This window comes from Odontesthes bonariensis, chromosome 22 (assembly GCF_027942865.1).
Source record: "Odontesthes bonariensis isolate fOdoBon6 chromosome 22, fOdoBon6.hap1, whole genome shotgun sequence".
Classification (NCBI taxonomy): domain Eukaryota; kingdom Metazoa; phylum Chordata; class Actinopteri; order Atheriniformes; family Atherinopsidae; genus Odontesthes; species Odontesthes bonariensis.
Window position 1 is genome coordinate 19,205,945 of NC_134527.1, and position 14,987 is coordinate 19,220,931.

At 39.7% G+C, this 14,987-nt stretch overlaps 1 protein-coding gene and 1 long non-coding RNA gene across 2 annotated transcripts in view; one reads left to right on the top strand and one right to left on the bottom strand.

Annotated features, from left to right (window-relative positions):
* The window catches only part of col27a1a (collagen, type XXVII, alpha 1a), a 71,471-nt gene that overhangs the window by 24,188 nt on the left and 32,296 nt on the right, over positions 1-14,987 (top strand). Inside the window, exons 6-12 of the mRNA XM_075455292.1 lie at positions 1,119-1,172; positions 1,323-1,376; positions 8,725-8,769; positions 10,898-10,951; positions 11,409-11,453; positions 12,574-12,627; positions 13,353-13,397. Coding sequence (XP_075311407.1) covers positions 1,119-1,172; positions 1,323-1,376; positions 8,725-8,769; positions 10,898-10,951; positions 11,409-11,453; positions 12,574-12,627; positions 13,353-13,397 — 351 coding nt within the window. The remainder of the gene's footprint in view (positions 1-1,118; positions 1,173-1,322; positions 1,377-8,724; positions 8,770-10,897; positions 10,952-11,408; positions 11,454-12,573; positions 12,628-13,352; positions 13,398-14,987) is intronic.
* On the bottom strand, positions 7,960-12,786 carry LOC142372406 (uncharacterized). The gene is made up of 3 exons (XR_012768237.1): positions 12,692-12,786; positions 12,533-12,613; positions 7,960-8,095 (listed from the first exon to the last, which is right to left on the bottom strand). It is a non-coding gene; the product is annotated as an uncharacterized LOC142372406 (long non-coding RNA).

Here is a 14,987-nt window from a genome sequence, read left to right on the forward strand (position 1 = left end):
TTGGTTTCAGGCAGAGTAAGATAAGAGAGGGGATTTTTCTTTAACATACACTTAATGACAACAGGATTAAAACCATCTGCCTATTATTGTATAGGCTTCTTGTGCCACCAAAACAACTCTGAGCCTTCAGGGCATGGACACAAGGACCTCTTGGGGTGTCCTGTGTTGTCTGGGACCAGGATGTTGACAGCAAATCCTTTGGGTACTGTAGAATGTTGTAAAAGGCCTCTATGGATTGGGCTCTTCAACACATATTCTTAATCTTATAGGGATTTTGAAAGCCTGGAGGTTGGGTCAACTTTGTTGTGTTCCTGAATAGGTACATTATGCATTGTCCTGCTTGGGGAGGCAGCATCCATTGAGGAATACCATTTAAATTAGTGGTGTCTGCCGGTAAGCATTACTTAAAATTACTTAACTACTAGGAATGGAGAAAAAAAGTAAATATTGTGACTTTGCGGAAAGAAACAAACTCTTCCAACAATAACCTCTAAAAGTCATTAATTGACATGTCAGGTATACACAAACACTAAGGAACAGTGTGGAATGATCATAAGATAAGATCTTATATACTGCCTCAGTGCTTTGGGACAGTTGTTGGCAGAATTGTGCAGAGTAGGCTCCCTCTATTTGGCAAGTGTGCTGAAAGGAAGATTATAAAGTGTTTGATGTCTCAGGGTGCACTGCAGTCTTTGCTCTTTCATCGTTAATAAATGAAACAAAGTTGTAAATGGCATCGGTCTTTAGGGGAAAGAGAGGTAGTCAGCGATCTGTGTAATTTCCGATCCATAGCTTTGATGTGCTGAAGCCTCGTTATTGTTACCTGCTGACAATGAAGCATGCTGTGTGTGACTGAAGCAGCACTGAGCCTACTGAAAAAAGTATCTGTCTTACAGGATTGAACTCTGAGGACTCCGTCTTGTTTTTTTGTCATTTTTGGACTTTTTGTTTCATAGAATGTGATTTATAGATGTGAGCTTTTGCAGCTCTAACTTTTTCCACAATCCACAAAAGTTATTTTATTAATATAATTGTTGCATAGTTGCTGTAAAATTTAAATCCCTGCATAATGGGTCATTTTCACCCATACAAAGTTTTCCTTTGTGTTTTTCTCTCAGGGAAAAAAGGGAGACCCCGGCATCTCACCGGGGCCAGCACCAAAAGGAGAGAAGGTAATAAATTTCTTCTTTCCTTACACGCTACATCCATTTGTATTGGCGTTATGTCTGAATAGCTCCTATAGAAGCACATTTATGATGGCTTTTTGTGCAACCTGAAATTCTTACTTTCTTGCTCTTTGACACTATTGTATTGTGTTTTAGGGAGACTCAGGGATTATTGGCCCAGTTGGAAAGCCTGGCCAAGCAGGTCGAGAGGTAAAATTAAACAACTCAAATCTCAGCATGAATTGTATCTAAATTTATTCGCTGGTAATATAAAAGAGTAAACAGGTTATATCTGCAAACTTAAAAAAGGGGTCCATGAAATATTTTAGAAAAAAGCAATGCACAAGTAATTATCATCCCTTTTTTTAACTTTTGTGTGCTAAAATTGTGACAGTGTAATGTTTGTGAGTTAAGATCTCTGCTTGTCTCCCATCCTGCCTGCTTCCCTCCATCTCTCTTCCTCTGTTTGTGCTTCGTCCACCATTTCTTCCATATGTTCACTGGCTCCTGCACAAAGAAGCCTCAGAGTTTGCAGGACTTACCCCTTCATCTCTGTGAAAACCTCACAGAGATGAAGGGGGAAGTTTTTGTCAACAGGGGAGGGAGGATGGGGATCATGGACTAACACAAAATAACCTGTGTGACAGCTGTTACTGAAGTCATACTTTGAGCGATTCATGAGTTTAAACGAGAAAAAGTGGGATAGAGCTTCTGGTAGGCAGGAGTGTAACAAGCACAAGCTGAGAGTAAGTCCACGGGGGAAAGTCTGAGTAGTATGTATGTCATTGTTTACAACTGTGAGGATGCATTCCTGTGCGCTTGTGTGTGAGCATATAAAACAGACATCAAAATATAACTGTGATTCTCAATAAAATGAGTTCCCTGAGGGCACTGCAGCAGTTAGACATTATGTGGAAAAACCGCTGAGCAGCTCAGCATATTACAATTATAGTTTCATTGTGGAGTATTAAGAATAATCTGTTTGTTTTTTTTAATGCTGTGTAGTATTCAGAACTATGTTTTCACTCAGGTTAAATCCTGTGAAAGAAAAAAAAAGTGATTTTGTTACTGAGACACAAGCCATTTACATTTACAGACTGTCATTTTCCATTGGGCCCACTATGTTCACTGCCATGATTCACTCGGAACAGCAAAATAAGAAACACTGGGTCCAGAGTGGGCTTTTCACATTTTTCACATTGTTAAGAAACCACATTAATTTCTCCTACATGCTTGGAAAGCCTTCAATTATTCAGTTAGTTGCAGTTTGAAACTTTGTCACTTGATGCCACTAAATCCTTTACACTACTCCTTTAAGCATGTGTGCTTGCAAACTAGCCTTTTGGAGATGTAGAACAAGCTTCAAGCCAAGATTTCAACACTTGTTTGAATAAATGAGCAATTAAATAAAGAATGAAATATTAAGTTTAAAGTAATGGGAAAACTGTTGAGGTGATATTCAAATGGTTTAACAGGGGTTGCTATGTATTGATAAATGGTTAAAGCAGCTAATAGCTCCAAGTGTAGTTGTTAAAGTAATTAATTTACCTATTGAATAAATACTGTCAAAATGCATAGCTGAATGGTTAAAATGAGGCTTCCTCCAATGAATTGCAGAGTGGACAAATGCAATTTGCAAAACGGACCGAAACATTTGTTTAATTTTGTGGATGCAATGTTGCCTCAAGGGAACCAGGAAAGTAATGTTTGTAGTACCTCCTGTTTGTTCCTTTGTGTGTCTGTTAGCAGGATGATACAATTTGGTCATCTACATCTTGACTAAGGGAAATATATGGAAACAGAAGTTCACACTTCACATTTCAGTCAGAAATAAGAACTAAAACAGAACTGTTTGTAAAAATAAATAAATGTCACCTGTATACATTCATGTTTATACCAGGTGGATTTAGTAGAAATTGGTGGACAAGTGGACTATGAGCAAAGAAGGAATTGCTGGTGCACCCACACACCAACAAAATGTCAAAGTTGGAATTGTATTTATTTATGTTACTTTTGAAACAGATCAAATTTTCATAAGTGGCTTCCTCAGATAAATCCAAACTCACAGTACCCAGTGACATGATTTTACTAAATAATTAATTGGATTGGACACAATGGATTTTTCACAATGTTAGATGTTTTGTTGGAAAATATTAAATCTTCCAAGGCCAAAGGTTTTTTTCCAATCAACACCAAAATTGGCACAGATCATCTTCAGACCCTAGCCTCACTAAAGTTTGTGGGTTTTGCCTGTTGCTATTCTTTCATCTCTGTCAGCTGGAATCAATTGTACCACAGGAAGTGAATTTTTATCTATATTAAAACCCAACTTGCTTGATGAACTTGGGACTCCCTTTTTTGAGTACAAATAAATTGTGGCATTTAACCAGTAGGGGTACTGAAATAAGCAAAACTGCTTAAAGACTGCTCATGTGTCACCTAGTATAATAATAAGTATCATATGAGTAACCAATGTGACTGTTGTATTTAAGTGAAAAAAAACGTGTACAGCATAGAATGATTGATTGTAGACTGTGGGGAGGTCTGAACTCCCTGAGTTCACTCTTAATTACATAACAGTACATTATATTAACAGTATCAAACCAACTTTAACAGATATCCGTTAGGTGAAGTGAATGCACATGACAGTTAAGATGTCAACAATGGGTACTTATTAGACCAGAAAAGTGAGGAAGAATTGTATTGTAAGCCTCAATTTCCACATGTTTGGTGCTTCTTGATGCTTGACAGGTTTTTTTTTTCTTTTTTTTTCTTTGGAATAAACGGCAGGAAAGACAAGTTTCAACTCAAATTTTTATATCCATTACAGTTGAGCCATGCACACATGTCAAACTAAGTTGGGCAATTACTGAATAATTGAATATAGCAGGTAGATTGTGTGCATTTTGGCAGAAGTGTAAAACACTTCTGCATGTATTAATTCTCTTCCTAGAGCCATAGTACCCTGGATGTGTCTCTAGCAGGATTTCTACCTCAAGCTTAACATATGGCTTTTGTTAGGAGTCTGCTTTGCTGTGTGTGTTGTGTGTGTCTGTGTCCATCTGAAGGTCTCTACCTCTTTCTTTTGCACATGGACTCAGCTAGAATGGAAAAAAAAATTAAGTTAGTGGAAAACACTCACAGATTTGCCCTCAATCTACGGGAAGTGATTTAAGGGCCTGTCGGAAGGTTAGTCAGTGACATGTGACAGCTGATTTACCTCTTGTATAACTCAGATGGCACAGCATGCTCTTCATCACCAGCAGGGCTTTATGAGATGTACACACTGAGAGGAAATTCTCTTAATAAAGCTCAAGAGCAAATTAAATCTCCTACTTATCAGGATGACATCATAGCTCGTCGTCTGGAGGAGTCGCTGCCATGGCAACTACATCAACACACACATACAGACTGACATCATCAGAGCTGTCCTCAGGTATTGGTCAGTGACCACAGACATGCTAACTGTAAAAGAAATTTGTTAAATGAACCGCAAAGGGGTTAACATCCTTTCCACACACAAACACAATGGAGCTTGCACAGCACAAAACAAAACACAATGTAGTTCTCAGCTGTGCTTCACACCGATGCTGTTGATGAATCTCCATCCAAGAATCAGTCCGATGACAGATGTGTGACTCAGTCACCAGACTTTGCTGTAATAGTTTGGACTCAAACAGGCTTTGTTCTGTTTCTCAGGTGGAAAGTACCAGGCGTTTTTGCCCTGATGCAGGTCTCTCCAATGAGACACACAATATATGCAGTATTAAGAAGAAATAATTACTTTTATAACTACTTCACTCATAGGCCACCCTGAAACACTCATGTGCTGTTTCTTCCTTTTCATACATCTCTAGCTGTTTAACTTGTGTCGTTTGCTTGGATTTCTGTGGTTTAGGAAAACGGGACAACAGCAGCTTTTCCTGTGTTTTGCTCTGTATTTTTCCCTTCCACCTTCTCCGATTTTCTCTCACACACTAACTTGAACACACACATAACTGTACAGGCTCTAAATCAGCCACAGCTTGATGTTTCAAGCGGGATTTCTGGAATTTGGCTGCCTGTTTTCCATGGAAAACTTTAATGGAGAAAGCAGTAGTGCTTTAAAAGCATGATAGTGGAGTGTGATTTTACACTGTCGGTCAAGCCAAGCATGTTCCGCTCTGTACAACATTTGTTCTACTAAGCAGACCTTGAATGGCTTTTCAGTATGGCAGGCAGGGTCAGAGAGAGGAGACATACACAGAGCCAAACCTCAGCTACAAGGCCACATAACAAACCACATGTCTCACCTTACTGCCTCCATCACCATGTCTATCCTCTAACTCCGAAATGATTTGTCTTTTCTCACTTTTTGTGTGTTTGTCAATGACTAGTATGTGCTTTATCCTGGTAAAAGAGAATACTTATAATGTGATTTATCACTGTAACTTTTAGCTTTTCAGATCTGAAGTGCTGATCTCCACATAGAAACCTCAGAGTTCTGTCAACCTATCAATCCTCTTGTCTAATTCTAGGCAATAAATCAAACATTCATTATTTTTGCATCTTCCAAACCATTCTCTAAAATTATTGCTGTTTCATTTATCTGCTTCTCCTATGCAATGTGGCTCTGGATGCAGAATTATACTTCCAACCACCTAAAATCATGATATAATCTTTGTAAGAACTTTCTTTTGGCTTCTCTTTAAAATGAGATAAATACAACCCCAGATGATCAACAACTCTTGACATAATACACTGTAATTGTGTTGTTGTTAATCAGAGTTTTTTTGTTTACCTAATTTTAAGATCTGCTAAGAAACAGATTCTACTGATAATGTACTTTCTTTTTCACAAGACTGGAATTTTCCACAGAGTACAAATATGCACATATATATATATAGAGAGAAAAAAAAGTACAGTTTATTAATCCTCTCACTCCACACCGGTTGTTAAGTTCTCTTCATTGGATAGTTTTCCTTAAAAAGCATCCTATAAGCACAAAGTATAACAACTTAATGTCTCTTCAGGGGTGAGACAGTCTATCAGTCATTGTTTTTTTTTGTTTTTTTCATGCATTACTTTAATCTGTCTGAAGCTCTCCGAGACCTGCTCCAAACCAAACTCTGCATTCCGCTCCTGCTCTCTGTTCAGACTAACTAATCCTCATCATCATTGTGGAAATGATTAGAGAATTCAAATCAACCATAATTTTCTTTGCATGTTTCACATGTACCGCAAAAAATCACTGCCATGTCTCCCACCAGTTGTGGTTTAATAGGGATACTGCCTGCAAGCGAACATGCCACTGAAATTGTGGTTCAGACAGGGATGAGAAACCTCTTTTTTTCCACGGGGTAGATTTCACCCAAATTGTCCATTTATGTTCATGCAGTTGTTTGTTTTGTCTGTTCCTGCCAGACATGCACGTGAAGTGCTTAAGTTGTACTGTACATGCAACACGTGCATGTAGCCAGACAATTACTGAGCAATCTTCTGGCTCCATGCTGTAGAGTAATTTTGGAGAGCTTAGGGTGAAAAGATGAAAGTATAGATTGATGAGATGTATTTCTGCTACCGTGGTGCTGTTCACTGTAGGAAGACAGTGGAAAACACATTATCTGTGGTATAGTTAAAAGACACAGGCACTGCGCTCTTTTGAACTCAAACAAGGTTAAGTGTGTCTATAGTTGCTGGTAACAACTGAGAGGAGTGACATGTCATCAGCAGTCACACTGTATCTTTTATTTTGTTTTCGACAAAATGCGCTCAGTATTGTCTGGGGCACTCATCGGCTTAGCGGGGGCAGAAGGACGGTGCTCACAGGGAGCTACCGGGGAGCTGTTGTAAATGAAAAGCATTCTGGTGGGTTTATCTGATTGGACACACATGCTCATTAAACAAGTGGCATTGTAAACACAGGCAGACTGTTGGGAATAGCTGCTCTCATTAGTAAACTCATAATGAGTGAGATAAGGATCTGTGATGGCCCAGCTGAGGTTGTGAGGCTATAGTTAATACCCACAGCTTGTATGTGTGCATGAATATGTGGAGCTGGTTGACCTCACAGCACAGCTTGAGGACTATTCATATAAGACTATACATTTGTGCTATAAGTAAGCCATGTACTAAGATGGGGTATAATGAGCTGCATGTTTCTTAGAGTATGGATGTGGTCATACATGTGTGCACATGTGTATGTGGGAGGAAATCCAATTAAATTAAGAAGAAAATCCTCTATAAAAGCCCATAAGAACAGACTGACCTTCAGATTCATGTACGCGAGTGACAGACAAACACAAACATCAGCATATTCAACAAAGCGCATCATTCCAACTGGCCGGCTTCCTAATGCTTTAGTTTACAAATGGACATCGGTGCCATATCTCTCTAAGTGCATCTGTCTCTGCTTTCTCCACAGTTCTGTTCACTAATAAGGTTTCCAGAAAAAAAATTGGAAACACATTCTTGCTTTTCTTTTTAATATATTTTAGCACCTGTTGACATCGCTTGTTTGTTTCATGTGCATTACTCACCCAACTCTATTGGATTATCTCTTGGTGGTGTTTGATAATATGCATTCAATGATATGAGGTGATAGTTGGCTCATATGTCAAAACAAAGCGTTGATATGTTTTAGATAAAGTGAAAACAGTGTCATTGATAATTATTTGGTCTATGGTGAAAGAGGTATCAAGTTCATTTAAGTATATTTTATTTCAACCGCAAAGTAGCAAAAACAATGTATTTTTTACACAGTCGCTGTACCTGTTACAGTGAAAAATGTGGAATTTATTGCTGAGGATGGCATTTTAAAGTTCTAGTGTGAAGCTGTCAGCTGGTAAAAATGATCATGTAGCATAATGGCAAGCAGGGTGCTGCATCCTCTTCTGCTGCAGTTAGATGGTTTACAGGAACACTGGGAGTCTTGGCTTGGACCTCTGGAGCTGTGGTTTAGGAAAAACGGGACAACAAAAGTCTTTACTTTCTTTACTTGTCTGTTTTTACTTTGCCCCCCCCCCCCCCTTCCTTTGCTTTCTCTCTTGCTCTCTCACTCTATCAAGCTGTGGTCTGCAATGGTATGTCTTCCCACCTTTCATTTAGTTTTTCTCCACTCTTTGTTGGGGGTTTGTGCTGCTGGAGTCAGCAAAACTGTTGGAAAGCACAGCTAGGTTGTCCCTGGTGTTATAGTCTGGCCTGCAAGCAGTGGGAGGGACCTGCTATCTGACTCAAACAGGAAGGCATTTATATCCTCAACATGCCACAATCCTGGAACCAACACTCTGTGAACACAGTCAGTGGAAAGTCTGATCCTTTGACAGAAGGGCAGATTGATTCCTTGCATATGGCACTGAATTTGTCTGTTGGTGCTGTTAGCTTTAACATGCATATCTGACTTTGTGAATCTGCCATTCCCACACAAAGTGTTTGTCAGGATTTTCCTCAGCTGTGATTTCTTGTATGAATTGTGTGCTTTCATTTCTCTTTTTCTGATATTGTTCTGTACATTATTTACTATTATTATTGTTATTGTTTATTATTTTATACTTATCATGTATCATTTTTGTTTCTTAAGGGACAGAAAGGTCACCCTGGTCCACCTGGACTCCCTGGAGAGCCTGTAAGTATCTTTCTCCAGTTCTTACATAACCTTTAAACTGCATCCTCTCGTGTTTTCTCTACTTTTCACGTCCCATTAACGTTTCACTCACAAAAATTCCACATTTTTAATATCCTACAACTCATGCCCAGATGACGTACAGTTATTCCCCAATATTCCACTCTACCCTTAACTTTCATTTAAATTTCTTACAATCAACTCCTTGTTCCTTCATCTGAGATACTTCGTTCTTCCTGCTGCACAGCCTATTACCTGTACCGTAGCTGATCACCTATTTTCATCAGTATCTCTGAAGGTGTTCATCTTGCTGACGTCTAACCCCTCACTCTCACCTCATTCTCTAAATCTTCAGTCATCATCCACTCTCAGGATGTTTGACTTCTCAGTCTGTGTCTCAGCATGCCGGGAGGGCAGCCAGATTAGATTAGCATGTTATGAAGGACTGGTGAGGACAGACATCTGGCCTTAGGACTGTACAGCAGTGATGCTGTCCAGGATATCGGAAAATAATGCCAAATAGAGAGAGAAAATAGAGAGAAGAGAAACAGGAACAAGCCAACTAGGCCAACAGTGACACACTCATGGCTGTTACACTGCAGCTTTGGGGAAAGTTTCCTTTTGTCTTTGTTTCTCTGGACCTCTTGTCGCTACTTGTCACCACAATCTCTCTTAAAGCAAAGTAAACTTATTTATAAGCATGCAGTTAGTTTCTGTTGCCTGTATCCGTTATCTCAGTGCCTGTCTTAAACTGAAGAAATCAGTCTGATTTACTCTTTTATTCACTGCTAAGAGGGAGGAGACAAGAGGCTGGTTCTCAAGTCCAGCCCAGCACTATTTTAGGGGTGGAGCATCAACTTGTGCATCCAGAGCTATTTTCGGTCAAGCTGGGTCATACTACTGCTTGTGTTAAGACTAGACCTTAGTCATCAAAAGCAGAGTGGAATATTTTCTCCATGGTTCAGATTAGTTATTTTTGTTCTTTGCTGTAACATCCATTGTAAGCAATGAAATAATCAGGCTCAGATTCATTGTATGTGTACACATGCTTAGCAAATAAAGCTTTTTTAAAGTAAGTCCACTTCATCAGGATGATGTCATCAACTTGGGGAGTTCTCCCAGTGCTTATCATGGGGAATAGATACTTTCTCTCTTCCAACATAATGTCCATCCTCAAACGCCCCTTTGTTTCCCACAAAGCAGCTGCTGATGATGATGATCACGGCATTGACCTAGAGTGTGAATTACTATAGCGCCAGTGACTAATTTACAAGTCACTAATAATAACTGTTTGGGATTGTGGACTCTCCAGCAATTGGAAGCAAAGCTGGTTTACATAAAGTGCTTATGTCTCTTTGTTACTGTAACACACCATTAGCTGTGTTCAAAGCCCCATCTCACCTTTAATCATATAGGTGTAATATATAAGGAATGTGCAATGTTGTATATGCATAAAGTACTTTTACATGTGGTGTTTAAACCATACAAATAAAGGAAAAGAAAACACTTTTATCTTTTATCATATTTATGATGAGTTTGTGTCTCAAAAGTGATATAGATAAAATAAAGATGTAATTATTTTGGATGAGTTGGAGTCCTACTTTTTGGAAATATTTGAGAAGGAGGTATCAATAAAAAGCATGAGAGAGAGAACAGAGGGGTCCAAAAGTCAATTGGGAGGTGACTTTAACTTATATATTCAGTATTTAAAAAAACGACCTGCAAACTGAGTTCTAAAATGTCCCTGATCATTGATCTAATACAACCTGAGATTTTTAGGTGCTTGCAGTATACAGTATAGCTCCTTGATGTGCAATTGTAGACACTTTAATTAAAAAAAATCCCAATGAGCTCAGTAACATTAATGTCTCTGACTGAAGACAGGCTCGTGCAGTTTTGGTGATATACCAAATAATTACTTGTACTCTGAGACCCACTTTGATGCAAAACATGATAAGGCTGTCATTGTACTTGGCTCATATCAGTGCCTATCATCCCTTCATTGAGACTATTCACAACTGTTCAGACTGGCCTGCCTGTGTGTTCATGTTGCTGTTATTTTGTTCATCCACCCCACCTCTCTTTCTCACCCTCTCACTTCTCTCTCTCTCTCTCTCTGTCTTCCCTCCAGGGAGAACAAGGTCCAGTTGGAAGCCCAGGTGCCAAAGGTTATCCTGGCAGGCAGGTGCAGTAAATCCTCTGCTGTGACTGGTACAGTTCTGGTTAGGGCCATATTAAGGGCAAAGAACCAAGTGAAATTAGGTTATGCTGAACAGATAAGTTGGAAAAGAATGTTGGAGTAAATACTGACTAGAGGATGTAGAATCTTTAAAGATAATAAGGTCCAAGACTTGACATGACAAGCTACAAACTCGAGAATTACCTTGATGCTCCACTGGAGCATGTTTTGCATGTATACAGATATTAGAATGTTTTACATCAGTACCTTTTATTATGTTTACCCTCTTCATGGGCTTATACTCACGTTTTTTTAAATGGACCATTAAGAATGAATTAGCCCAGTCAGATTTTAAGTCCTGCCTGTCTGTAGGTCTGTTGTTTTGCCATCGTTAAATTCTCTCAGGTGTACCTTTGAAAGTGTGTTGAGTTGTCAAAATAAAGTTCCACTCTTTGTTTTTCAGGGTTTACCAGGGCCTATAGGACCAGTGGGGCCTAAAGGCATTCGGGTAAGAAGAATCCACTTAGTCTCTCCTCAACTTTGGTATTATCTGATGAAATTACGAACATTGATGCTGTGATAGACCCTGTGATTGTGCTTATTGGCAAGGCTGTCAGCTTGATGGCTTACTGACACTTCTTACTTCAAAACATTAGCAGTATAAGGCTTTAAATGTCAGTTAAAACACACAAACAGTTGTTTCCTGAAGGGCCACACAAAACTACTCTTAAATGCTGTAAACCTGGTGCTATATGAAAGCATGTATGTGTGCCTCAATACAACAACGTCCACATGCATGCATGAAAGCATGGGTGTACTACAGTGCCCCAGCATCAACCTCTACACAAATAAATACATCCACACACACCCATCCTTTGGACACTACTATTAATAGTTTGCTAAAATTATGCCTTCACTTGCAGTGTGTCATTTACTGAAAGACTGGGCGTTGATAAGCCTCTGCACACAAGCACACACCCTCTAGATATACAAAGAAATACACAGTTGTGGACAAAAGCTGATTTTTATGCCGCGTTCCAATAAAGGTTCTTTATCAGCTCTCCTCTGCTGTTCCAAAGTCTCCCCTGCCCCCGAAGGCTGGAATTTCCTGTTTAAGCTCCGTATGAGGCCCTGCTCTCTTGAGGAGGCGTTTCTGGTCCCTTCTCTCCTCTTTCACTGAGCCACCTTTCCACATCCCCCGCCCTCTTTATTTGCAGCATATTTCATATTGTGTAAATGTAAACTTGCTCAACTTACGCTTGCCTATAACTCGCATCTCAACTGTTCCTCCAGAGTTCAACTGTGGTGTTTGTGCTTGTTTTCCTCTGTGTGTGTCTCCACTGCACTGACAGCCCAGTGTGTCCCCCTGGTTATCTTCAGAGATCCCTGGCGTGAGGGTATGTGCCCTTGGACTACATCGTGGAAGCCAGCACCATGCAGTCCATGGGCATATACACTTGCCTCATGGCTTGGTTCTACATTGAAGCCCATCCTATCCATGCTGGACCGTCGGCCCCTGAAACCCAACCTTAGAGCCAATGGGAGTTGCTTTTCATCTTGCTGCTTGCACTGCATCTGAATACTCACCACTATGTTCCTTCTCTCTCGTCTCTCCTCTTCTCCTGTAGGGTTTCATCGGAATCCCAGGCCTTTTTGGCCTTCCTGGGCCTGATGGCGAAAGAGTGAGTTAATCACAAATGCATATTCTCTTAACCACTGTCAATAACTGCAAAAACATACACTGACCAAGTGAACCCAGCTAATGTCCCTATGAGGTGACAATGATGCTTCTCCTGCCAATTTCATTCAGCTGTCTCGTACTTGTTATAATGTGAGAAATAGTCCCCAGCTGTTCGAGATGTTCCTGTGTAAAGCTGTGTGGGAGTGTTGATGACTCATGATAAAAGCCCCCTCTTGGAGCCTTTGAACTGCCTGAACTTAAAGTCTCCTCCTTCTGTACAGCTTCTAGCACACATAGCCATTAACCTACTTATAATATGCTCCAGGGGGTTGCATCAGCGCAGGGGAGGTTGTAATCAGGACCCCTCTATAGCTAGGCAGCAAACTAGCTCATAAAATTTACGGTGTCTGCCTCTTTACCCCTCAGAGAAACCTGTTTATTTTACAAATATAAATGCAAAATCACTCATGATAGGCAATAAAGATGTTAGATAGGCTGCAGTCAGTTACTCCTCACATCTGTTGAAGCAGGAGATGAGGGTGACTTACACTTACAGCTTTTTCATTGTGTGCTTTGGGCGTAAATCAATGTGATCCAAGAATGTGTTGGGTTTTGGTATTATTTTTCACATAATGTGTGACTTTCTCTTTCTTCTCTGTTTATCTTCTTTCATCATGTTTGCTTTTTTTCTACGCTAACGCTGCTCTCTTCTTTTTGGACTTTTAGGGCATTACCGGTGAACCAGGGAAGAGGGGCAAGATGGGTAGGCCGGTAAAGTTTTGTCTCAACATACTTTACAGAAAATCATTTTTAAGTGTGATCATTTGTCCTGTTATGAATGACTTTTGAGTTTGAAAACTAAGATGCCTGATTTTATTGTAGATTCTTGTAACTGCATGCTCACCAACCCAAGGGACCAAAATGAAGAGGCAATTGTAATACACCCAATTCCTTCAATTAAAAATCCAACTTGAGGGATGGCACTGAAGCTGAATTTGCAGCTGAATGCAGCTATTTGTCCAACACTGTAGCTTCCCCACATGCTGACATGCAGCACCCCAGATATGTTACAATACATGGCGGGGCAGAACATGAATACTGAAATTTGCTCATGTGGACTGATGTTTACACCACAGACAGTCTATGGCTTACACCAGGATCTCCAACCTTTTTCGCATTGGTTTCATACTGACAAAGTTGTTGCTATATCTATCTATCTATCTATCTATCTATCTATCTATCTATCTATCTATCTATCTATCTATCTATCTATCTATCTATCTATCTATCTATCTATCTATCTATCTATCTATCGATAGGTAGTTTTTGATAAGATACAGTCAGTTTCCCTGGAGTGAATGCATCCAAACATTACAAGTCCCAAATATCGCTGAATTATTGGGAGCCCTGAGCTTATTGCTTTACAACAATGATTCCATTAAGGGCTATCAGGAGAAATCGAGTGACACCTGTTGCTAATATTTCAATGTCCTCAGGACTCAGTATTAAACTTTGGCTTTGACCCAAAATGTCAGCAAAGATGTTTTAAACTATCTTTTCAGCTCCCCATCAATTGTAAGGAGTTAATCTTCCTTCCCATTCTCTTACACTTCTGGGTTTGGGAGCCACTCGTGGCCCGTAACAATTGCTTTGCGACCTGGTACTGTTCTGTGGCCCAGTGGTTCAGGACCACTGGTTTACACGACATAATCCTTTGCTTAAGTATAACATTTTTATAAAAAACTGTAAAATGGAACAGGTTTTACTACGATCAAATAAAACAAAAAAATAGTATTCTCCCTGGAACTGGTTTCTTATATTCAAAGCTCTGCCAGTTGGTGCAAAGACTCCGTTCAAGTTCCCCTCTTTTCTGTGTTGTTTCTGTAAAAATAACAGTTCAGCATTTATTAGCTCCACACATGCTAATAGAATTACAGTTATAGTCAGTACTGTAACTTTTGCATGGAGTCCTCCAAAAAGCAACAAGGCATTGCTCTTGGAGATGATCCTACGCATAGGTCGAATACTGTCTGGTCGAAAATTAGCTTGAGCTTGGAGGGGGAATCAGCAATGCATCATCACAAAGAGAAAGAAGTGCTAAAAATAATAATGACCAAAGAAGCATGGGTAAAAAGCATATTCAATAGCTGTACTAGGCAATCTTGATTATTTTAAAACTTATTTTCACTCCATCACGAAGCAAATTCTTTGTCTGCTATGACTTCTTTTTCATAGTACAGCAAAACTGAATGACCAACAATAGCACACCAACACAACCAAGAGTGTCCCACGTAATAATCCAGATATTTTTTGGACTGCTGCCAAGGGATGTTATGGTGTGTTCTTTGCCACAAAAATGCT